At 44.8% G+C, this 26258-nt stretch overlaps 1 protein-coding gene across 3 annotated transcripts in view; it reads left to right on the forward strand.

The window, feature by feature from the left end:
- Positions 1-26258, forward strand: part of LOC141759297 (partitioning defective 3 homolog) — a 432434-nt gene that overhangs the window by 301821 nt on the left and 104355 nt on the right. For all 3 annotated transcript variants that reach the window (XM_074621247.1, XM_074621248.1, XM_074621249.1), the window contains one exon: positions 20294-20422. In XM_074621247.1, coding sequence (XP_074477348.1) covers positions 20294-20422 — 129 coding nt within the window. The remainder of the gene's footprint in view (positions 1-20293; positions 20423-26258) is intronic.

A 26258-nucleotide genomic window follows, 5' to 3' on the forward strand; every position in this document is an offset into this window, starting at 1 on the left:
GAAAGAAAATTGATTGCCTAAAGCCCAAAGCAAAGAAACTGTAGTGCAGAGCTCCCCTGCCTCTCTGGATTCCTACTGTACTGCCTATAGGACGCCTGGTATAGGGTGTACTGTAGCATCCAGTAATGTATAGCTGATAATCTTATGAATGGACAGTAATGTGCATGCATGCATAGGATAAAAAACCAGCCCAGGGCAGCTCCACATCATTGTTATTTCAAGGATGTCTGTTGCATCCAGTGGTTTATAGCGGAGCGCAGGGCGGCCCATTGCATGTGATTATTCATGTCCTTTCTAGTGGATAACATGTGATCATTACTTTCCGATCCTATCAGGTTTGTTTATACGTTGGAAGCTTTGCCCAGGGCTGCGTTAGCATGCTAGCAGACAATGATGTCCCGGCGCGGCCTGCGAGGCTCCCTTCAACATGCCTAATGAGGTGTTGTTTATCTGCTCTGTGACTGACTGACCTCCTCCATCAAAGCCCCATCTCCATCTCTTGTTATGTTTACGCGTCTGTGACCGTGTCGTGTGCAAAAAAAAAAAATACCCATCCTGAGTCATTTATTATAGAGTCGTGTGTTCAATTATTGAAACACAGTGAAATTTCATATTTGAATGTGTTAATTAGACTCTGAGATGGAAAAGTTTCCATCTCCTTATATTTTTGTAAGGTGTGCACGCATTTCTATATCCAGTTCTGTGGGCCAGTACTCACATTACATTTTCCTCCTCGGCGTACCGTGACTTTTTCATGTGTACCAGAATTTCTCTCAAGCTGCCGGTGCTCTTCTCTCCCCTCTCCATGTCTTCTCAATGGTTCTCTCAGAGATTCATAATGTCATAGTGTTTTCTCTGCCATTACACGGCGCAGCTTCTCAAAAGCTGTATGAACATGTATGATAAATACACTAGGTTATGTGGAGAGAGCATCTGGATGAGCCAACGCATGGCATCGCACAGCACGAGGGAGGCGGGGGGGGGAGAACGAGGGTGATGTAAGTTATCGATACAATGTTCGCGTTTTTTCTGTGTTTTATAGTTAATGTGACATTATTTTGAAGTTTTCTGAATCCGCTCTTTTGATTTTAGAATATGATTTTACAGCGCAAACATTTCCAGAAGAATTTAATGATCAGACGAAGGTTGTGATAAATAATAAAATAACCATATAACTAGTAATAATAATGGTCCTAAATGATGTAAAATTGCTAGTTTTAAGTCAAAAACCTTCAGATTTTCTCGGGGGAGGACCCCAAACCCAATATCTCAGCGCATCTTTTATTCACTGTAGAAATTCAGAATGTGTCTCTGTATAATATGTAGGAGCATCCTGACTGGGACTCTGCTCCTAAAACCTGAATGAACAGCTCACACACCTCAGCTCTGCATGTACACCTGTCTGTCTGTCTGTCTGTCTGTCTGTCTGTCTGTCTGTCTGTCTGTCTGTCTGTCTGTCTGTCTGTCTGTCTGTCTGTCTGCTGTTGAGTCCAGCCTATAGACATCCTATAATATATTATAGAGCGATATAAGACAGTAAAACACTTTAAGTATTCATACTATATACCCACCTCCTTAATCATAATGTTTCAGTTATTGGAGTATTATAGGCCTACTATAGAAGATATATAGCCCTAGTTTAATAATAGCAATAAAGTCACAACTGATTATGACTGACACAGTTTAACATGCTTGAAGAAATAATGAATAAATAGGAATAAGTCGCAAGAGATTGCTGATACCGGCCGATACACACGCCAACACGTGAATAAGATTATACGTGTTTTTTTTTCAGTTCATGCACTGTCTATATCCAAATGATTTTCTATGAATGTGTAAATGTGTTTTTTTCAACAAGAGCGAGGGAAATGCATCACACAGTAGCATGAAGGAGCCAAGCGAGTGAAGGCTGCTAGAATGGAAGGCAGGGTTATAGTACGGAGGAGTGGAGGGGCAGAGAGGTGGAAGGGGGGGGCGGGGCGAAGGGTGGAAGGAGAGAGGGAGCGTGTGCACTGGAGTGAACTGGGGCACCGAGGGAGAGTGGGAAAGGAGGATGAAAAGGAAAGGGGGGGATGAGAGAAGAAGGGAGCTTTTCACAGCGTCAGGCAGTCACGGCATCGGGCTACTGTCTGCCTGTAGGGATGACGGAGGATCTCTGGTGGGTTTTCTACATTTTGTGTGTGTACGTGTGTGTGTGTTCAAGGTACAATTTGCATGTACGTGCGCGTGCAATGCTTTGCGTGTGTGCGCACAGATGAAAAGATGTGTTAATGGGCTCTGGCATCGCCCTCACCCTTTCTCCCCTAGTGCTTCCTCACCCGCGCACACACACACACACACAGTTACCCCTTACCCCCCTACTCCCCACCAATCTGATAAGTGGCACGCCTCACGCCGAGCCATCAGCCGACACCGGAGCTCAGTGTGACAGCCCCCCTCTCTCCACCTCCCCAAACCGCCTACCCTCCATCACCCCCAGGGACCTCATGTGCCTGCTCCTCCCTCCAGATGCAGCCCCACTCACGGCAACATGCGGGAGGGAGAGGGGTGTGGAGTGGAAAGGGAAAGCTGGAATGGAGGGATGCTTTCCATCCTTCAGTCTTTATTATTCTTCGGCAGTGTGGAAGCACGCCGGGAGCACCGGAGTGTGTGTGTATGGGGGGGGGTTTGGCACGAGTGTGTTAGCATGCATGTGTCCATATTCTAGTATGCCTAGAATATGGACACCATGCCACGAAATTGCCTAATGTGTAGCATGAGAGTAGGTAGTTAGCGTGCTAGCGCGCCGCTCCGTGTCTTCATATACCATATGATTCTTTCTGCTCGTGTGGGTGTGAACAGCTGATGGCGGGTAAGCCAACTTGATCATTAGTACGCCGACATGACACATGCATTAGCCTGGCTTTCTTTTTTTATGCACACACACACGACCGAGGGCGTGCCTGATGGATCAACACACACCCTTATACTCTCTTTTATAATGCACCCCATCGTCCCCTCCACCTTCCCTCGCGCACACACACACACACACACACACACACACACACACACACACAGACACAAGGCGCACATATGCTTGTAGTATTATGCCACAGTTGATTTGGAGACAGCAATTAGCTGCCTCCACATGTGGGCCCTGACATCTGCTGAATGCAATCTTAGAGAAAATGATAATTGTTCTTCTTTTGCTCGGGCTCACTCATCACCGCGCCGAGGTAGTAAAGGCGAGCACGGGGCGCAGCATCGAGTACCGCAAGTGAGAATGACTGGCAAGCTGGGGTGAGGTGAGGAATATGAGAAAGGCAGCATAAAGATGATTACATGAAAAAGAAACTAATGTAACATGGACTGTGGATGGTGATGCTATATGATGAGCATCAGCTCAGCAGGGCGGTCAGTGATTGGGGGAGAAGTTGCTTTTTCTAGTCTCCGAGGATTCACTCCTTTCGAAGTGCCTGTGCGCAACAAAGTGACTCACTGTCAGCTCTAGGGGCACTTCTGTCTGCGCTGCTGACCCCTGAACCTTTGACCTCCCTGTGGAGCGAGCTAAAGCAAAGTGAGCCACAGATTTACCCTGTCATAGTTTTAATATTTCAGAGAGAACTCAGCAGTGAACTTTGGCAGCTTTTGGCAGCTTTGCCAAGTGTAAAGTCATACCTCAATATCACCTTCAAATGCCTGCACAGCTAAAAGAAATATCATGTCACCGAGGGCACTATACAGAGAGAGGGGGGGGGGGCAGCCTTTTCAACTTCTTGGGGATCTTTTCAGAAGAACCCCCCCCCAATCCCTCGTGTCTTCATAGCTGGTGCAAGACATTAAATTGGTCATTTTTTGGGTGGTGAACTCCAAACCCCCTCACAAAAACGTCCTCTTAGTGTGACATCCCATTACTCTCCTCCCTGCCAATCATGTACCAAAGAGGCCCAGCGGGGGCCAGACTGCAAACAACAAAGTACCCCCCCCCACTGAGAAGATTAGCGCCACTGTCACAGGGTGCAGCGTCGGGAGATGAAAACAGTAAAACAAGAAAACTCTTCTGTACGCCAGGTTAAGGAGAGTACAGCTTTGTGTCTGGTGTCAAAAAATTGGATGTCACTGTCAATTTCTGCCGAGGGTGAAGCAGTTAGACGGAGGGAGAGGCTGAGTGATAGGATAAAGGAGGAGGGGGGAGGAGAGGATGCTCTGCGACATCAGCCACCATGCGTGGATGAGAGATGGCCGTTTCAGGCATGGGGGGGTGCAGAGAGAGAGGGGGGAGGTCTGGCTGTCCGGCCGCACTTCCTCTGCTTCTGGCCACTCGATGCAAATGTGATTGGGCAGCGCTGGGCCTCCATCAGACAGCCCTGAAGTAATTAGGTTTAGAATGATCATGCAGTGCTCCGAGATAGACCTTGAAGCATGGGGAGAAGTGGGGAAGCTGCGTGTGTGTGTGTGTGTGTGTGTGTGTGTGTGTGTGTGTGTGTGTGTGTGTGTGTGTGTGTGTGAGGAGAGGTGTTGCACGATGGAGTTAATTGAATCTGAAATCTTGTCGGCCTGAAATGAGATACACCGATGTCTCTCACGCTGTGGCTCAGGCAGAGGGCTGCAAACATGACTGAATTCATAAAGTATGTTATTAAAGAGCTCAAATTAAGTGCAGCAGTGCACCCCTCCATACTCTACCAGGCCTGTGACTACTAATGATCCAACCCCAGTGGAATCACACCGGGACCCACCGATGGAAACCCAAGACTCCCCTTACTATTCTCTCTCCTCCAACATGTTGTCTCTTCTCTTTAAGCTTTGTTTATACTCCGTGGCACTGGCCTCCGTAGATGGCGCGTGCGCTACGAGCATGCACGGAGGCGTGTATGCGTAACGCGTTGTTCGTTGCAAAATGCTCCGAAACGTCATGGGGTGTACAAACAACATAGTCTGTGGATAAGCAAGAAGTCAACGAGTGTTACCAGAGAGTAGGGATGATAGTAATTAACCGTTTAATTGTTAACCGACATTAAGAATTTTAACCGATTAACGCTATCGGTTAAAGGATTAAAAGAAACATTCAAAATGAATTAAAAATGCTGCGCGAAACTCAGAGGAGCGGCTTGACATTTTAAGGAGAAAAGCTGGTCCACCTTAACAGCCCACCTTAAGAGAGTCTGAGCCGGTGTTGCAAGATACAGGAAGTTGGCTCCTGTCTTGAGGAGTTGTAGCATTTTTTCACCGACAAAATAAACTGTACACACTGTCTGCTACACCTACGTTCACAGCTACAACGCCACTGACAACCCCACACTCACCGCCGCCACACACATGCGGTCTGTCGGACACTCGCTAACCTTACGCCAGGCAGACGCACAGCTGACAACCTCGCAGTTATACTAAATGGTGCGGTGGAGACTTACTGGGAAAGCGGCTGCATGTGACCGCGACAACACATCATGTCATGTGTTGCCTATTTCTTTCCAAAAATGTAATGACATTTGACTGTCCCTGTGGCCTCTCAATGAACAGTTATAGAGATTTCGTCCTTCGAAGGTGTCCATGTTGAGATGAAAGGCGCAGCGCACGAAGTGGGTGCGTACTTCTAAAAATTCAGAGGTGCACGACCAAGCGCCGCAACAACTTTGCGTGGTGCGCGAAAGACGCGATGATGCAATTTTCTAGAACGCGCACCTTGCGCCGGCGTCCGTAAGCCAGGCTTTGCGCTTCGGCTATCTTCCTTACTCTCCTCTTCTCTCCCGCTCTCCCTCCCTCCATCGTCTCTCCTTTCATCAGCCTCGACGTTCCAAACAGACCCCGCCGGATGTTTCTTAACTTGCTCCCTCTCCGTTTGATATTTGTTTTTCACACTTCGGAGACATCCTGGTTCCACTTTGATGTTATTTTTTCGCTCTGGCCCGAATCGCTTTGATCAATCAGAGAAAAGACTGTTCCAATGCGAGTGGACTCTCAGAGGAGAGGCGGATTTGAAAATAATGAGAAAACATTAAGAACACGTACAAAGATCTGAGAACGGCACAATCCCATTTTGTTTTAGTAAATAGTACAAATGAATCACAAATGCCCCCCTCCTCCGTAATAAACCATATTCAATATATGTTTTGGTCTGAGGAGGGGAAAAGTATAAGTTGAATTAGAGATGCAAAGCATGCTTGATATTACAGAGACAGAGGTGAGAAATGCACATGGGAGAAGCTATTTATTTCCCCCTATGTGCTATGCAAATGAAGCGAGCTGCCTGCTACAGTACGACTCATTGCTAGTCTGCTCACCCATCCACAAGGCTTAGCATGTAATAAATAGAGGCCTTTGGCTGGAATGACCTTTCCCATCCAACTGAGTTCCCACCTGCTGATGTGTGCGCACACCTTAACATGTGAGTGAGAGGATGGCTATTGGGTAGAGAAACAATCACAGTAAAGGCAAGCAAGATAAAACATGGAAAATTGCTTTTGAATTACAAAGGTAATATCAATCGATGTTGAATTACACTTCTGATTCCCATCAAAGGCAACCAATTAAAGCCAAGAACCGTATTCCTCTTGTTCTGTCAGCGTCTCGACATGTGTTCGGCATGTAAAGTGAAATTGTCTATTTTTTTTTCTCCTGCGTTTCCACCTCTCTCCTTCTCTGTCTCCCAGACTATGATCTTTTTTTTCTGTCTTTGGTGAGAGCGTCAGAGAAATGGGGATTCTTTTCATGGTTGGATCAGGATTTCATTCCTCCCTGTGTTTGTCATGAAGGAATCTTAATTGGCCTCTCACTGCCATACCAGGATACCAAGATGTGTGAGCTCCCCACCCACCTAGTCTGTTACTCAGGGAGGATGTAGATGGGGATGAGTGTGTGATGATGGACTGAACAGTTCACAATAACAGATAAAGGCCAGTTGATATTTTGATTTATTAACTCATAATGGGCTTCTTCTGCACCGTCTGGTTTACAGTACGTCCAGAGCTAACATTCAGGGACAATGCAGGAAGTAGCGTGTCCTTTATGTGGAGAGTTGGAAAGTAAGGGGTGTGGAGGCCAGGGTGGTGGATGGGCGCGTCCCAACACAGACCTGCAATGCCTTTTCATTAACCATGACCGCAATCAATACATTCTCACTCCCAACTCGTCAAATATCTCCTCTTGGTCAGTAGGGCTGGGCTATATGATGATATATTGTCAAAACAATATAAAAAGATCTATCGTATTTATTTTTCTATATCGTTTCTATCGTGATATAGGCTAGGCCTATATTTATTTTTCTCTATATTTTCATTTAAAATAGTTATGTTAATTTTTCACTCAAGTTCCTAAAATGAGAAAAGTGGCGAAAAATGTGGTTATTTCATGTTATATATTGTTATCGAGATATGAAATGACCTCTATCGTGATAAAAGATTTTGGCCATATTGCCCAGCTCTATTGGTCAGTGCCCCTCGGCATCAGATGCTTAGTTTTGGACGTGTCAGGGACGGCGTGTCAATATACGCTCACTACGTGATGTTTCAAAATAAACTTCCGTTTTCACAGGAAGTTAGGTTAAGGCAACACAACCACTTCATTAGGGTTAGGAAGCGGTCGTGGTTGATGGTAACTTCACTGACTAACGACTCACATGACTCACGGGGATAACAATACTGACAAGTCACGTAAAGGGTGCCTCCGTACGTGAGTTGCCACAATCCTTACTTAACCTAAACTGCGTTCCCCAAACTCAAGTGTTTTAGTTGCCTAACCTTAACCATACCGTAATCAGAGTTTGTCGTAACCATGACCTTTCCCTAACCTCAACCATGCACAGTTGTCATACACACAGAATTTTAAAAATCTTGGCATTGGACATTGAATCAGGAGTTTTGTTGAATTGCCAAATATTGACGTTCTTGTCTGCTGTGAGTTGGTATACCAACTTAACCTCGGTAGTATTTAATGGTTCATTTGTAGTCCTATACCAGTGGTATTGTTATACCGCATTTCCCATAAACCCCTCTGCTCCCTGACACAAGGAGGATGTTTCTTTTTTTATCACAAGCTTCTTTTCTCTTGATTTATCAGCTTTATGTTTGCTGGTGATCTATTCCAAAAACCCACCTCCTTCCAGTTTCCTTGGTGCTGTACATTAGTGTAGCACATATCCCATTCGGTGTCTGCAATATATAATGTAATGTGGAGGTGGGTAGAGGCTGCAAATGATCTTATTGATCTCGCCGTCTCATTTGTTTATAGTAATTGCGCTGAGGTTTTATAAATGATTTCATGACTTAGAAAATGCTCCATGCAGCATGTTTAATTTGACATATGGTTCTGTTCTTGTAGTATTTTTTATGTGTTTTGCTTTGGAGAACCAGCAGTTTCATCCAACGGTAGAGCGAAGAGGAGTGTCCGGGGTGATTTATTTAACCTGCTTGTGATGTACAGTCACTATCCCTGAGAACCCATGGGGTTCCTACTCTCGCTCATCCTCACTTTACTCACAATTACTGTCACTCCCTCCCTCTTTCTTTCCATACATCCACCCGTAAGCCCCTCTCCCCCCTCCTCCTCCTTCCAAGCTGCCCTGGAGATTCATCGTGGCATTGACAGAAAGACCTCTCCCGTCTCCCTCTGAATGCTGGGAAGGATGTATATCACGGATCAGCGGCTCCGCTCGGGCCGCTGTGTGTCCATGCCTGTATTTCAAAGTCTGACGTTTACGAGACAGGAAACCTGCTTCACTTCTCCCCTCGCCTGTCCTTTAGGTGAGCGCTTTGGAAATCAGGCATTTGAGCGTCGCAAAAACACATCCGTCTCCAGACTCATCAGCGCGTAAATTAGTCGGGAAATAATTGCGAGAAGCAAGGGTTATCAAAACAGAAGAGGTGAAAAAATGTATGACAAGGACAATAATCACGAGCTATTTCCTCTCACCTACAGTACGCGTCCCACTGGCTTTAAGTTGTACGAAGTTAAAGATCTGATCCCAGTGAGTTTCTGCACATCACTGGTATTTTGTTTCCAAAATCCAGGCTGCCTTTTTTTTTTTTTTCTGCTGTGGCACTTCCACATCCACAATTGCGGTTGCCATCATTAAAAGAGCTGAGCATACTTTGGGGTGCTGTGTTTGCTGAATGCTGAGTTTTTTTTGTGCGTTTGAGGCATGCGGCAGCCGCCTAGCTGAGGATACAGAGAGTGGCAGTGATCAAAATGGCCTATTAGGAATGCAGTGTGCCATACTGTATCTAGGTCACAGTCTGAGCCACCTACTGTAGCTCTTCCACAGAGAAACCACAGCGCTGTCCCCTCCCCTCATTCCTGCATCCCTGTGTGTGTGTGTGTGTGTGAGTGTGAGTGTGTGGGCTAGGTTGGTTAAGGATTAGCCAAATGTGACTGTGTATACAGTATGTATATGAGCATGTGAGATCATATGTGTGTGTGTGTGTGTGTGTGTGTGTGTGTGTGTGTGTACTTGTGCATGGGTTGTGGCTAGCAAAGGCATTTGGCAACTGATAATGTCTTTGTCTTAGGGCTGTCGGGCAATTCAAATATTTAATTATGATTAATCACACACTTTTTATCTGTTCAAAATGCACCTTAAAGGGAGATTTTTCAAGTATTTAATACTGTTATCCACATGGGAGTGGGGAAATATGCTTGCTTTATGCAAATGTATATTTATTATTGGAAATCAATTAACAGCACAAAACAATGACAACTAGAATGGCACTCGGAGAGCGCAGACCTCCGCCAAGGTGCGTGACTTTAAAAACAGATCACAGCTCACAGCTGGCGGTACCGTGAGGTGGTCGGCTTTTTATTAACACGGTGTGTTTCCGTGTAACGTATCGGAGGATGCCCTCTCTCATTCAGCAGCCTTGTTATGTCTGTATAACGTTACACTACGTTGTCTCTCATCCCGTCATCTACCGCTTTTTCCTTTCTCACCGCGGACGGCCAGCAGCTCCCGCACCTCGATGTCTCGCCACACATCCACACACGTATCTCTCTGCTCTCAGAAGGAGGCGGGGTCATGCGTCATCGACGCGTCATCAGTTACACTGCGCATGTGTTATCTTAATGCTCAGGATGATTGGAATTCTTAAAAAAATTACTGAATCCGGATCGTGATACGGATCGCCATTGTCATTCAAATCCATCGCAGACTTTTGGAGTAATCCTTCTAACAAACAGACAAACAAACAAACAAACCAACAAAACCTTTGGCCTTGGCAGAGGTAAATATTGTCCAGAAACCCTCACAGGTACTGTATTTAGCATGAAAAAATAACCTCAAACATGGCAAACTGCAGCCCAACAGGCAACAACAGCTGTCAGTGTGTCAGTGTGCTGACTTGACTATGACTTGCCCCAAACTGCATGTGATTATCATAAAGTGGGCATGTCTGTAAAGGGGAGACTCGTTGGTACCCATAGAACCCATTTACATTCACATATCTTGAAGTCAGAGGTCAAGGGACCCCTTTGAAAATGGCCATGCCGGTTTTAGTTAGTCTCCATGTCGACAAGCTAATATGACATGGTTGGTACCAATGGATTCCTTATGCTTTCTATAAGATAATGCCAGTATATTCACTCTAGCTTTGAGTCTGCTTCAACCTAAAAATTGCAAGTTGCGTTAATGCGTTAAACAAATAAGTGGTGTTAGAAACAAATGTGCATTATTATTGCATTAACTTTGACAGCCCTAATTTGTCTGTTTGTAGTGAGTCAAAGAAAAGCGTGCAGGATGATGCGGGTGGTAAAAATGTCAGCAGTTCAAATGACTTTGCCTGATGTGAATGCACACACACACAGACACACACACACACACACACACACACACACACACACACACACACACACACTCACACTCACAAACAAAGCTTACCCCAACACCTGAACTTCCCTCGGAGCTGCTCAAGTGTTTCTATGTAAATTGCCCTTCAGAAACTCCCCCCTCACTGCGCTCATACGCTTTAACAAATGGCTGTATGAATGCGTTTGGACTGTTTATTTGTGTTGTAATGAGAGGCTTTAATCAGGGGTGTCAGGGATTTGAAACATTCCTCTGAGCGTGTGCAGAAACACCCCCCTCCCCTCCACACAAACATTTCACACACACGCACACATAACTCAGTGATTTATGTGAAACATTAAAGGCAATCATGTTGGGCTGGGCCTCGTCCTTTGTATTTCACAGGCTGTTTGAAATATGGAAAAGCCAAGCTGTCCCTTGATATACAGGCACACATATATAGAAACACACACACACACACACACACAAACACATGCTTGTGTACCTGCTATTGCTTAAATATGAATAATTGGCACACAGAGCAAGCAGATGAATGCTGTTTTTTTCATCCATCTTGCAAATACACACACAGGCATGAAAGAACTTTTAGTTGTAGACAGACATTCAAACTCTCCTTCCCACACACACACACACACACACGTATACACTTATTCAGTTCAACAGTTGCTTTGATACTGATAGTTGTTAGTTTAAAAGCATCCTCATTCACTGTGATGCAGCTCTACATTCTGTCTGGTCTCTGTTTCTTAATAAGAGCGGATTAACTCCGTTGCTGGAATTTTAAAAATCTACCATACCCTCCTCCACACACACATTCACAACATAACGGCACAAAAAACACAGCGGAAGCAAAATAAAATATCTGTAGGATGGGATGCCACCCAAAAATAGCCCTGCGGCTATCTGCGACTGACCATTCTTCACACACACACACACGTATTTATTTTAGTCTAAACCCTTTTTCTTGTTTACTCTTCCTCCTACCAGTTAGGAGTGTTGGCGGCGAGGCTGTGTTAGTCTTCAGCTATCTACAGTATGTCTCCTAACAACTAGACCAGCGGTGGAATGGAGTTGTTGATTCGGCCATTTGGACACAGACTTGGATAAGAGAAAAGGGAAGAAAAACAGAGCAAACGAGGAAGATAAATTGTGAAAGGGAAGTGTGAAGAGGGGAGTAAACATGGAAGAAGATAGAGGGTTGCAGAAAATAACAGGAAACACTGACTGACACGGCAGGAAAACAGATAAATTTAAGGCTGAAAAACTATTTTCTGAAAGGGCGGCATCAATTTCCATGCATCTGCCGGAAAATCTTCATTTCCATACAATAACCTCTTTATGGTAAACAGGTTGGGACAGGCGAAAAAAGACTGTCATTTAAATACAACGATCCGGGATGGCAACTGTAAATTGTTTTTTTCGTTTTCATTATTTCGGTATGACCATGTAGAGCGTCACTGAAACGGAACATCCGTCAACGTGACGGCGTCTCCTTCGCTCAGCTGGGAGAACCCTAAGAGGCGTATAGGAGTATCTGGTGAGAATCATTTCTCCTCTGTCTCTCGCCCGTGGCGCTGTCCCCGCTGCTGGGGCCGAGCCTGATGTCATGAATAAATGCATGTCATGCCTCCGTGGTGCCCGACACGCCGCTTTTCCCACCCCGGTGTGAACCATTTCGACTCCCATCCTCCCTCCTCCCTGTGCCTCTCACCCACTGTTTTCACACCATCGCTGGAGGAATTAGGCCTGGCTTCCCTCTAGAGCTGCAGCCAATCAACAGCAGCCCCCCTTCTCCTTTCCTCACGGGGAAATCGATTGGTTCGGTGCGCGCCACCCCTCGTCCAATGAGGGGAAAGCGCAGAGATGTCATAGCTCGCTGTGACCTGTAAGAGGCAGAGTCTCTGTAAAAAGGCAGAGGAATGTGCAACTGCGTTAAGGGTTGTGTTATTTTTGAAAGCACGTGAACCCCCAAGATGGTGTCAACCCAAAGGGGCGCTACCTTATCTCACACATTCATTGATGAATCTCAGGTTGCAGTCTTCCTTTAACTCTTAAGGCTTCTCTGAGGATGCCTCAAATTGTAGATTTTGGTTTTAAAAGAGGTCTGGCTGAGCAGGGAAAGCGCTGACTGACATTACAGGTTGCGGATAATGAGTTCCGTGGGGAAGGGAGATAATCGGCTGGCGGTGGCTGGAGGCTGGATGAACATCCTCCCGTGCCTCTCCGGGCTCCGGTGTCCCTGGAAACCAGTGGTGGGGACATTACGCCGAGGCCACTCGACGATAACGAATGCCCCTTTAATGCCTGTTAACGATCGCTGGGTTACAGTGTGATTCCCGGGGAAGAAAAAAAACAAAAAACTCCCTTTTTCTTTCTCTGACTGTCTTATTGGATTTTTTTTTTACAAGGCATCTGTGTGTCTCAACCCAGGTAGAGAGTGTTTACTCGCCACAGCTGCAACAACACTTAGCTGGCGAGGAGGACAGACAAATCCGACAGCCTCGCCTTCCTAACAAGGCGCTATTAAAATTACATGCCACTGTCAGGGTTTTGCCCCAGGTGAAGCACTGTGTAGAAACCGTGCACTGCTTCGTATTGACATGCCCTTGCTTTGGACAAGGATAGGAGAAAGTGTTTGTGTGTGAGTGTGTGTGCTAGTCTAACTTTCTGCTGTGTACTTTTGCCATCAATAAGATGATAATAACGTCTCGATTCTTCTCTCAGAGAATATTTTTTTTATGGTGCTTTATAGATTATCACCGTGAAATGCAGCGGGTGGAGTTATTTATTTTCTTCCCGACTGCGACAAATACAGTTTCGGTGGTGGGGGGGGAGGATGGGGGCTCAGACGGCACATCAGACGGACGTCTGCAGGGGACTCCGCCCCGGGAGATTCGGATTAACTTTCAGGTTGGCCGAGCAGAAACCATAATGATTCTCTCTGTCTGCCCTTGAAATTATCTTCTCATCACTTACTCAAATTGATAGATGCAGTCGCTTTTTTTCTCTTTCTGGCTCACCTGTTCCATTTGCAGATTTGACTAATTTAAACACCTCATATGTGAGGGTTGAACCAGGTGGTCCATCACATCACTTTGAATTTTAGGAGAAGAAAATAGACGGCTATTCCCCGCTGTCCTCTCAGCAAACTTCCCGTGAGCAAACCCACAAAGTCCCCGCGGAAGATGTCAAAACAGATTAGCTTCTCTCAAATCTACTCCCCAGATTAAATGATTGTAACAATCAAACTGGCTTTGAGGCTTTGCATAATTTACTTTTTTTCTCCCTCTCTGAGAAATTCAGTCTTTGACTTTTTACTCCCCCTATTGTGCCGCAGCCTTGAAGTATTATTACCCTGTAAATCGATAAAGATGATGTATGAGGCATCCACTGCTAGTGGTATAAACCCTTCTGTTTACTGTGATATATGAGGATGTATCATATTGAATGGAGTACCTATTTACTGACTTCTTTTATAGTAATATCAGACACACGCAACAAAGCCAGCTACTCAGGAATATGCCTACAATATGCAACAATATTTGAACATTTTATGATATGCTGTCGGCGGAAGTCAGGACACTTGATTGAACACTTGATGTTTCATCGCATCAGTGGCAGTCATAACATCACTAAAGCATATATATGACTGACGCGTTAGATTACATACCACTCAAATGAGGTTTGATGGCCAATCAGACATTATCGGAGCCGAGCGGTGACGAATAGCACAGAGCAGCCTAAAGGTTATAAATAATCCCTGCTAGATGCGTGGATTTATGTGTGCGTATCACTATCATCTGCATCTCACTCAGCTGTTGTGTCTGCGCTCACGGAATCTCAACGGAATGTCTTTTCTACCCAGGTGGTTTTGCGATCTACATCTCTCCTCCTCGCCATCGTTCTTTGTCTTTTGATGGGCTCCTCTGCATTTGTGTATTCATCACTCTTACCTGCTGTTCTCCACAGTGAGATAGATGCTTAGGAACGGATCAGGGAAATAAGATCAGAGCTTTATGAGGATGTAAATGGCATATCATTGTTTACCTGGCTTTAATGGAGATGTGAAGTTCAGCTTTTGCTCAAATAGTGACCATTGCAAGTCATTTCAAATAGCAATTTAACAGAATAATCTTAAAGAGGACATATTATTCTTATTTTCAGGTGCATATAGGGCTGTCAATCGATTAAAATATTTGATCACAATTAATCGCACGATTTTCCATAGTTAAGTGTGATTAATCATATTTTTTATCTGGTCAAAATGTACCTTAAAGGGAGATTTGTCAAGTATTTAATAATCTTATCAACATGGGAGTGGGCAAATATACTTGCTTTATGCAAATGTATGTATATATTTATCATTGGAAATATCTTCACTGGCTTTAAAACTGAGCCTGCTACAGTTTCCGATTGAAACTTGTGTTCATGCGTTAAATAAATTAGTGGCGTTAAATTGTATTTGCGTTATTATCCCGTTAACTCTGACAGCCCTTGTGCATACTTGTATTTTGGGTTCCTACTAGAACATGTTTATATGCTTTAATGATCAAAAAACACTTCAGTTTCCTCATACCGGCTGTGCTGCACCCCCCTAACCCCCCATCTCTTTCGAAAAACCTGGTCTGCTCTGATTGGTCAGCTGGCACACTCTGTTGTGATTGGTCAAACGAACCAAACTCTTTGGACTCCACTTCAGCTCCGCTTTAACTAGTTTGTGTGAGGCCGTGCCAAACGAGCCGCTACGCCTATGTGTTACTTGGTGACATCAACACGTTACGGAAGAAAAGGGAGGACTTCAAGCGAGGCGTTTCAGGCAGTTCAGGAGCGGTGTTTCTGTGGGGGGGGAGTAACTCCCTTTGGCCTGGACTCTAAGCTTTGTAACTTTGCAGACCTTTTACATGCGCAAAAAAACTATATAGCACACTAAAGGAAAGAGAAAAAAGCATAATAGGTCCTCTTTAATTCAAATAGCCACTTACAATTGTTTTGAGGGAAAAACTAGTAAGTGGTGGTTTTGAGTTAAGATTATTCTGTTAATCTACTGTTGCCAAGGTCAAAAATAACCAGTGCCCATTTCACATAGCAAATGATGTATAACAATATGTAATAATAAATAATGTCATGCAGCCACATTACAAAGAAACTAGTCTGACTTTTGGGCCCAAATAAGTTCTCCTTTCCCAAACTCCAAGGTGTACTGTAGTTACTCCATTGTCATTCTACCCATGAGTTGTGGCTGCCAATCAATATCTTATTATCAAGCCTCATCAACCTCACTCTCAATACAACTATCCTGATGCCAGCCCAGATTAATGCCAACGTGCCAATACTGGCTCAAGAGTTTTACAGAAACGGCAGAGTTTCTCCTCACCCCCCCACCTCCCTCTTCCCTTGACACTGATTAACTCCAAATCATTACTGTTTCTTATTGGATTCCCTTCGTTTCTCAAATGAGACACTTATCTTCCACAGACAGGTATGAACATCAATACAGTGTGCAGTTTTCATACACACACACAGTAGTACCAGAGATTTCTGTATGTTCCTACTGAAAAAAATGTTGAGTGTAGAAATATTACACTGGGGGTTTGTGCGTCAGTGGAGGTTTTGGTGGCTAATCCTGTGTTCCACCGCGTTCCCCACTGGCAGGGACTCAAGCTGTTCCAAGTGAAGGGCAGAGCCATGTTGCGAACCAAGCAAGTGTCCCGATAGCCTTCTAATAGCTCTGGTAGTATCGTCCCTTTTCCTCCGCCTCCGCTTTGATGTGGGCCCTCCTTCTCAGGCCACCGGCGATGGGAGAATAGCTGCTGCACGCCCAGGGTCCTGCTCAGTCTAATCCGCCAATATGTTTCACTATGACAAATCCCTCACTGTATTGATGTTGATCCAGAAGAAGAAGAAAAAAAGTTGAGGGCAGAAGTTTGTCTCCCCTACGGTTATTTTATGTTTTTTTAAGGGGGGGGGGGGTCGAAGCAAGAAGAGACTGAAAAAAAAAAATTGGAAGAGGAAAAGAGGAAGGTGAATTTTCCTCAGGAAGTTAATGAAAGTCCTTGAAGTGAGGCGAGAGAAGCTGTCACCTGCCCTGGTGATAGATAGCAGGCTCACTATTATTAGCATTCCCAGCCCCAGCCTGGAGTTTTATGCCTTACTAGAGCCATTTGTTGATTAATTAATCAGGTAATGTATGCTATCTGTGCTACAAAAGCACCCACATATCGCTCCCTTCAGCCTCTCCTGGGCTAAACCACAGACCAGAATCTCCCACTAGGCCGCAGCACATTCGAAAAAATTACAATTCCAAAGCAGCTGCTACCAAAGAGAAACCATTTGCACAAAGGTCCTGGCTGCTTTTAATGTAAAGTAGAATAATAAACATCCGTGAGGGGGAAACAGTCTCCCATTTCATGAATATATTCCCTTCCACCGGCCCAGAGTCAACCTTGTCTGATGTAATTTTTTCAGCTTTCGGAGAAAGTTTTCAAACTGTCAAATAAAGCTCAGCCATGAGGAAGGTAAAAATAAACCGGGATTGAAGCACCGTGGGGCTGCGAGACTGCACAGCTTAATGCTTTCTCCTGTTCCTCCGTCTGGAAATTGAACGGGTCCGCTCAAAAAAAAGCCCATGTGGTACATCATAATCAATGTCAGTGTGTACAATGCTAGAACATCGAGTTACGTTATGTAATATAAACAGTCGATAAAGATCCAGTCCTTTTCTGTGATTATATTTATTGAATTTCTTCTCACGTCTCACATAACCCATATACTTTCTGCTATTGCCTTGTCTTTGCAATCATCAAATTTGTTCATATAAGTGGGCTGGTTTCCACCGACCTGACAATCACATAAGCCTGCAAGGTTTGCAGTACTTACGTTTTACAGCTTTTATTGACTTTTCACATTTGTAACATATTGTATGACGGTAGTACAAAAACAACATGAAGCAAAACAAATAGTTAGCATTGGATAGTCTAGAAATATATGTAATTCCACTAATTCCATGTTTAAATAGGTCTCCTTATCAGCATTTCAGTTCATGTAAGTGGTTCATGTTTCCCAATTTCTATCAAGACATGTTCAGCTTTTTTGCAAGCAATAGTTTACACAGATATACAGTATGTCCCTTCCTCATGTAATCTCTTCAACATTTCAGTTGTTAAGAATTGCGTACAATCTCCATTTTTATGCCTCTGCGCCGGTGACAGCCGTGGCTGGAGGCATTATGTATTCGGTTTGTCCCAATTGGGTTGTTCCAAAGAAGAACTGATTAGTTCGCGTTTTTTGGCCGTAACTTTAATTTGGACAGACATGGATGTAAACTGCAACTTGACTGGTTGGCGGAGGCATACAACTAAGAGGTGGTCATTTTACAATTGTTTTAAAAAACCTTCATTTTTGTGCAGCCTTGGTATGATTTGCCTCGAGGTCACCACATATCCATAACACTTGTTGGGTGGTTAGTTGTATGCATTCGATTTGGGAAGTAATGAACTGAGTTAAAGGTCCCATATCATGCTGATTTTCAGGTTCATGCTTGTATTTTGTGTTTCTACTAGAACATGTTTACATGCTTTAATGTTCAAACAAAACATTATTTTTCTCATCGCGTCCGTCTGAATAAACCTATATTCATGCTCTGTCAGAAACGCTCCGTTTTAGCACATTTCAACAGCGTGGCAACGGAATTGCGTTGTTTGGAAACAGCTTGGGTCCATGTTTACTTCCTGTCAGCTGATGTCATTCACATACACTGCAGCAGGAATTAAACTGGGACACATTTAGAATGTTTATGTTTAAAACTGTGAAATTGTCTAAATATTGTAGATTTGTGACATCACAAATGGACAGAAATCCTGACGGCCTGTTTCAAACGCACAATTTCTGAATACGGGCTGTGTGTATTTTTCTTCGATTGAGTGTTTTGATACTTTCACAGTATTTATATATCACTTAAACCTTCTTTATGATATAAAAGACATGAAAATCGCACTTTTTACAATATGGACCTTTAAGTTCAGCCCGTCAGTTAGAGCTACAGTATGTTTCTTTGAGATTTTAATATTTATCTCTGACTCTCATTTGGCATTTATGTACAGCACGTGTTTAGTCTCCCTTTTTTCCATTAGTACTTACAAGGCATGCTTGAAGGCTGCATCCACAGTTACCTTAATTATACCATTCATGTCTATTCAGTGACCCATCCTCACCTTTTTCATAAAATAATCCCTCAACTGTCATTATCTAAAGACATCTTCTGACCTATAAACATGGTGTTCATACTCAGTAGACATATTTAATGAGGCTTCACAAGCCCATACATTGAGAACCACACACCGTGGGTCAAAGTAGACACTGTATCTACCGCATATGGTGTACACATGTGCTTCTCTATGCATGCGCAAAATGGCCGTCATGTGCGCTTCCTGGATATCTGTCTGGAGTACTTCCTCTTTCTGTATCCTTCCTTCACAGCTGGCACCATTGTGGAGCAGCAGGAAATGACATCATACTTTCATGATATTGCCTTTCCTGTTCTGTCTCATCAGATAGTTTATGTGCACGTGTATAAAGTCGACAGCTGTTCTTGGTGGTATCCACAAGCACATTGTTGTGAGTAATAAAGCCAGTGGAGTCAGTTAATAGAGTTGTCTAGTGTGTGTGTGTGTGTGTGTGTGTGTGTGCAGCCCTGTAAATGTACTGTACTCCCTGTCAACTGCATGCCTCCTTTCTGTTTTTCCCATCCCTCATCATTTTCTCACACCTCTCCGTCAGCCGGAGTCTCCAGTCATTTATCCGCCCAGCACCGAGCTCGACCGACCCGAGGAATTTACGATCATTGGTTCGGCTTATTCTCACCTTGCTGTAAAGCTGTAACGGATTTACCGCCACCGGCGTGTCACTCCCGTCATTAAAATGTAAAAAGTTTGCGACGCTGCCTAGAAAGTTACAAATGATGCCGGCGAGCTCGGGCCGTTTCCCTCCGCTTACATTTTTTGCCTGGCTGCAGGTAGTTTGTTCCCATTCCTCGCTCCGAACTAAATCATGAGCTGTCACTGCTCCCATCACTCTGAGTAAACTCTACAGCTCAGGGAGGAAACGGGCAGCTCATCCTCGCTTTTAAAAGGGGGGAGTTTTTAGCCATTTTTCCACTTTTCAGACTCGCACTGAATCTTTTTCTTGCTGTCCTGGATGGAGACTTGGCAGCGAGGGAATTCACTACTACACTGAGTTATCTTTTGATATGGCTTGATGCATTTTGATTGCATTCATATGAAAAAGACCAAGTTATTCTTTCAATAACGAATGGGTGCCCGGGGAGACTCCTCCTGAGCTGTCTTCCCAGTACAAACCCGACCTGAAGATTTTGACAGTTTGACACTTTAATTTCCTACTGAGTATTTCACCTGAATTTCCCGGACAAAGAAGAGACATGCTGCTGTAAAAATTGTCCATATTGGGTTGGAAATGATTAAAGTGTGGGCCTCAATTAAATCCTCTCTGCCCTTCTCTTTGACTCAGGTTCGGAAAGCACCGGAGGGATGAGCAGCCAGGAGACAGGATGGAAAGGAAGGGCTCTAGTAAATCTAAAGCTGAGGACATGCAGGCGTCAGAGGAAGAGACCCTGCGGATGAGGCTGGAACAAGAGAGGTGAGTGCTCAGACACAGCCTTGGCTCGCTAAAAGCCTCAACAATTAAGCCCCCAAAGAAAAAAAACACTGCTGACCGGAAAATTAGCAAACTACCTAATTAGCAAAATGGCGAAAGCAAGGTTGAGGGAAATTCTGGGAAAGTACTCAGATGTCAATTTGTGAAATGTCCCTTTTCTTTTATATCAGTACATTAAATAGATCATTTATGGATTGTTGTTGCCTGTTGCCATTCAGAGGCGCTGACCTCTTAATGGTGCTCGCGGGCCCCCGGTGGATTTGGCATGATTGAATGGTGCTCATTATAATAGTGAAATCGATGGAGCTCCGCATTTGTCTTCTCCCGCAGCTCGCCCAGGTTGTTAATCGCTCAAGAATACGCTGTTCCTTTTAATCCGCCCCTCTTGGCTCCGTGTCCTCCGGTGTGTTTGCGCGGACATCAGGACGTCCAGAAGAATGAGGCGAGGCATTGGTTTCGCCGCGTGCGCCTCATCCCTCAACAGACAAGCCCTATTTAATTCTCTCCGGCGGGGGGAAAGACTATATTGGTGGCGGGGTGAATGAAAAGACAGCTTGCCGCCTCCATTGTTCTCCGGCAGCCAAATGAACTCAGTAATCAAACTGCCGTTGGTAATGACAGCTAATTGAATAGAAACAATAGGGCTTGATACCGCTCCTTCTTACATCGAAGGATGGATGGCATGATGAAAATGCATGGTGCCACAAACACAAACAAGTGTGCACACACAAAAACAAAAAAAGGCTCACAAAGGCCCCTCTTCCTTGCTGAATGGAACATCTGGAGGCCTTTGCTCAAGAAGCTGTAGCACATTTCTTTTTTGGTATTCAACTTGCAGCGATGGTCGTCTCCGCTGAGGGTGCGGAACCCCTCTGGCTGAGGGCCCAACACATTTCCCTCAGTGCACCCTGGAGACCGGCGGGCCTGGCTCTCCATCCACATCTGTCCCCTTTGAGAGGCTCCCAAACGGCTGTCATGCTAAGCAGCAGAATCGACACACAGTGGGCACGAGATATGTAGAGTCCATGTTCTCACAACCCTCTCCCCCCTTCCCCACAAACACATATTTAAATCCTACTTCTTCTTCTCTCTCAGCTGTCACCCAGTTTCTTTGTCTCACAGCGCGTTCTCATTCCCTGTCTTGTTTGTGTCCGTTCTGCATGTGTGAGCTCCGGTCCCAGCTCCCCCGTGCAGGAGGGCAACCTAATTCTTTCCTTTTGTACCTGTTCCCAAATCCCATCACTCAGCCGGGGCCGGGATTGTCCCTCGGTTAATGGAAAGGGAATCCTGAGGGAAATCGCGGCGGGTAATAATAAACCAACCTGCCATGAAGACGAGTCGATATTCAAAGCGTTGGGGTTCAGCGGGACGACAGCTCAGAAATCCATTACTTCCTGTATTTTTTGGTAACACTACTGTATTACAAGCTGCTACATTTGTCTTAGTTCCTCATGCTCTGATTGATTACAACGCCGGACCATTTCTGAGTGCGTTTATGAAATTATGGATCAGGCCGTAACAGGTTTTTTCCGACGCTGGCAACCGTCAGCCGGCCCCTGCGTGTCAGCACGACCCTGGGATGGGCCGCGGCCAAACTCCCGGCTCCACTGACATTAGCGATCGTTAATTCGAGCAGACGGCTTTGACAGGGGCTTTTAGCGATTCAAAATAGGAGTCAGCGAGGAGGTGAAACAGATTAATTCATAAAACCTGCCCTTTTTTTTACCCTGCAATAAGGCAGCTACGGTTATATATTTAAAACTCTGACCTTGATATGATTCATGCAATTTACGGTTTGGCCCGCGGTCCGAGCAGACACCAACCCGTTTATTTTGAGTGAAAAATGTTCTCCTCCGTTGATGTCTCGTCATCCTCTTATGGGTGGAAGATGATGGAGAAGAGAGTCCATAAAGCTTTGACTTCATCGCTATAGAGCACGGTGCAGTGCATCCACTTGATGAAGAGTGCTTATCAGCAGCGTTTGTTTTGGGAGATTTGACACAGCTCCTGTGATTGACTGTTTCATATCTCATCAAGGCCACATTGGAACCTGTGGTTCGGCTGATCTAAATCTTTGTTCGGGCCAGCGGCGGCAGCCATCACTCTGGTCTCTTTATGCCTGTGGACAGCGCCCAACACAGCCCTATCTGATTGGCTCATGTTGAGAGGACTGTGGAGACAACAAGCTCTCTGATTGGACCTTGGGTGGGTTGGAGAGCAGCCGTTTTTCTGTGGCCCTCATTCATGCGAGGCCATGGGGGAGAAGAGATGGAAAAGACAGAAACACAGGGCGGCTGGCGTTGGTGGAGCTCCTATCAGCCTCTGACTTATCTCTGCACACGCTAGCCCCGAAACTATATTTTCCCCGGCCAAAGAGAGAAGCACACAAAGACAACCTGACAATGTTCCTTCTTCATTTTCCGCCTGAACTGAACTCCATTCTCTCTGTCTTTCTCTCTGGCAGCTGATTATGATGTCCATTCTCTCTTATCTGCTTGGCTCCGGTTGGCTTCTAATCAGCGGCCGGCACTCCACCGCTACTCTCCTCGTACCACAGCAGAGCACAGCACTGCTTTTTTTTTTTATCCTCAACAGTGGCCTGCTTCCTCGTTTGTTGTTTGACTTCCTGCTGACTCTAGACAAACAAAAACCTGACCAGTGATTCTGGAGTGGGTCAGTCAGCACAACTCATATTGACAAACCTGGATAAGGGCGTGAGAATTTGGTCTTTTATTCAACAAGTTCTTCTCCTTCCACCAGAGTACAATGAACTTAGTGCCACCGATAGAATGAAAATAAAGCAGTTTACCTTAAGGCAGATCCTTCCTTTTCACTTTTTTTTTTTTCCCACACAGTGATTGTGGAACGCCAACGTTATCATTCCACTTTGTCAAACCATCTCATTATTTCAGTATCCCATTTGAGTCTCATTTGCATAGTGAGTTCAAAAGAAGCTCCGACTGGCTGATTGGGAAGTGTGATTACATTTGTAATTATATTGATACCTACAGCAAGTTAATGCGATTGTTAACAGTGTGAATTAACACCACCAGAAACTTGGACAATTATCTCCGTGATTGCATTACGCGGTTATGGGCCAAGTGTCAACACAAAAGATGGGCTATCGGAGGGTTTTTCGCGATTTCTGCCCAGACAGCTGCACGCGGAGTCATTTACCGCACTTTGATTAGATTCAGATACATTCTGCCCCTCCGTCTGCACTTCTGAACAATAGAACACGTTTTGATGAGGGGGGGGGGGGGGGGGGGGGGGGGTATTGAAAAGAGCAATCTATTCAAGTCGGCTGGGTGAGAAAGTAAGAGAGCAAATACATTCTGTTTCATCCAGCACGGTAACAATGCATATTGAAGAGGCAGGCTTTCAAGCTTCTAAGTGTGTTGACTTCAAAATGAGTGTCTGAAAGTACAGACAGCCCCCCCCCCCCACTACCACCACCACCACACTGCCTCCCTTGGGTAGATCACACATTGACAAACATATGGAGAAGGAGTCTGCTTGGCTTTGTTGGTCCAAAAAAACAGCGCTGATGGATAAACAGTGAGATTTATTCAGTGCAGTGAGGAAGGTGAGCAGACATGTTGCTACCGGTTCACACTAAGCCTCTCATTCTACCAATATCGTGTGTTAGAGTGATTACTTCATGTGACAGTCTTCTGCTTATGAAATGAAGCATTTGGCAACAATATCAGTTTTAGTTGACGTGAAGGTATTCACGCTCAATTTAGTGACGTTGAATGATGAGAAAAACAACACGGAGTGCAGAAAAAGTTGAAAGTGAGGGACGTTGAATACAAAATAATGTCATGAGGCTGACACATAATTATCTCGAAGACACGGTCAGTCAGCGGATTAGAGGTTGAACTTTAACTGCCCTGAAAACTCAGCATTAGTCTGTCTAGACTGTCTTTTAGCCAGGAGGAAATGCCTTTCCACTGCACTGTTATGAAGAACAAACAAGTAGGCATTGCATTTCATTTAAAGGTATATGTGAGGTCAGTTCTGCTTCTTAGAATATAAAGTAAACTAATAGAGAAACATACTGGAATTATCTTCTTTTTCTATCAGTCTAATTAAATTGAAAATCCACAACTGGGCTGCATTGAAGCACTACAGCTCGGTTGTCCCCTTTTTGAAATAACATATCCCCGGGCTGGTTGTATTAAAAGCTGCAGTGTCCTCTCCTCTCAAAACGTAGTATCTGGTAAGAGGAGAAGAGAGGAGAGGGGCTGGTAATTGGGGCTGTACAGTAATAATGTGTTTAGTGTGGGCAGCACTTTCCTCAATGTTAACATGCTGGGCCATTAATTGGCTAATGGAGTATATATATGGTACAGCGTGGGGGTGGTCTCTCTGGAGAAAGTGGGGGGGAAGCAGAGGGCTTGGAAGTGGAGCAGCAGTTGCAGGTTGCCCAAGAAGAACACAGTTCGCAGGTTTGGAGCTAATGAGCATATTACAGAGCAGACCTTGTTTTTCCTACCAAATACATTTATACACCACTACTTTGCTTGATGTTTTTCTGAACCTCTGAATACAAGTCATAGGGAGGAGGTTGGGGTGAATGGTTGGGCATAGGACTTTTTAAAAATGTAGATGTTGTAGGTAAAACAAGTGAAATATGTTGACAGTGACGTTAACATAAAAGTTCAAATATTCTCAACTTTTCAACGTCAAGCTGCCATCACATGATAAGAAATTTGCTCAACGCGAGGTATAGGGTGCAGAGCCTTGCAGAGGCAAAGCACGGCTCAGGTATAACACGTCCTCAAACAGTGTGCAAAGAACGCCATTCACTGTTTATAGGTAACAACAACAAGGGTGGCGCTTCCGTCCAGTCAGGCGGCACCGCTCTCCCCGTAGGAAAACAATTGCACAGTCAGGGCCGAGCGATTTTTACCACTGATCATGTGTGGACGGCTTCGGGTGTGGAGTCGTACCACTCGTCAGTGTCACACTTTGGCCCAGGCAGCCAAACAAATCAAGTAAGAGGCGGGCTTTGCTACTTTGGCTCCTCTGTGGAAGGGCTAGCTAGCTTGTTGGCTATTGGAATGTGAGAGAGCAAAAGGGGGAAATCATATCTCATGTGGTGATAGTTTCATTTAGGCTACTGTTTTTGAGACAACGAGAGACCACATGTTCCGTGAATCACATTTGATTGCAGGCGCATCACACTGTTTTGCCCGACACACTTTGACAAGGCATTTTGGAAGCTGCCATCTCCGCGCCGCGTCTCGGTATGATCAGTTCTAAGAGTCTGCAGCCACACCAGCAATTTTGTGAGGCTGTACTTAGACTTAGTATTGCTTTGAGCTGAATGCTAATGTCGCAGTGCTAACATGTTTACATTTCATAATGTTTGCCTTGGTCACCATCCTAGTTTCATCTACGGTTCGTCCCGCAGCACCAGTTCTGCATACCAAAAGTTGCCCACTAGGTGGCTCGCGTTCCATATAGTTCAGCGTGTTAGCACTCAACGTACAGCTGAGGCTGATGGGAGTGCCAATAGTCCTGCAGGCATTTGGTCATAAACCAAAGTATTGAACACATTTACATTTTGACCTGATGATGGCGCTAGATAAAAAATGATGTTTAAAGCTTTTCCAATTCATACTGAGGGGAACATAAATATGTTTACAAAATTTCACCGCAGTCCACCCAAAAATTACCAACCACATGGTGGCACTATGTCACCAAAGTTATTTGGATTCATCCTCCACAAACCATGATTTGCACAATTTCTTTTCGGCAATCCTTCTGGTAGATGTTTCACAGGATAAGTGAAGCCTTTGGAAATTGTAAC

The sequence above is a fragment of the Sebastes fasciatus genome, chromosome 21 (assembly GCF_043250625.1).
Source record: "Sebastes fasciatus isolate fSebFas1 chromosome 21, fSebFas1.pri, whole genome shotgun sequence".
In the NCBI taxonomy this organism is placed as follows: domain Eukaryota; kingdom Metazoa; phylum Chordata; class Actinopteri; order Perciformes; family Sebastidae; genus Sebastes; species Sebastes fasciatus.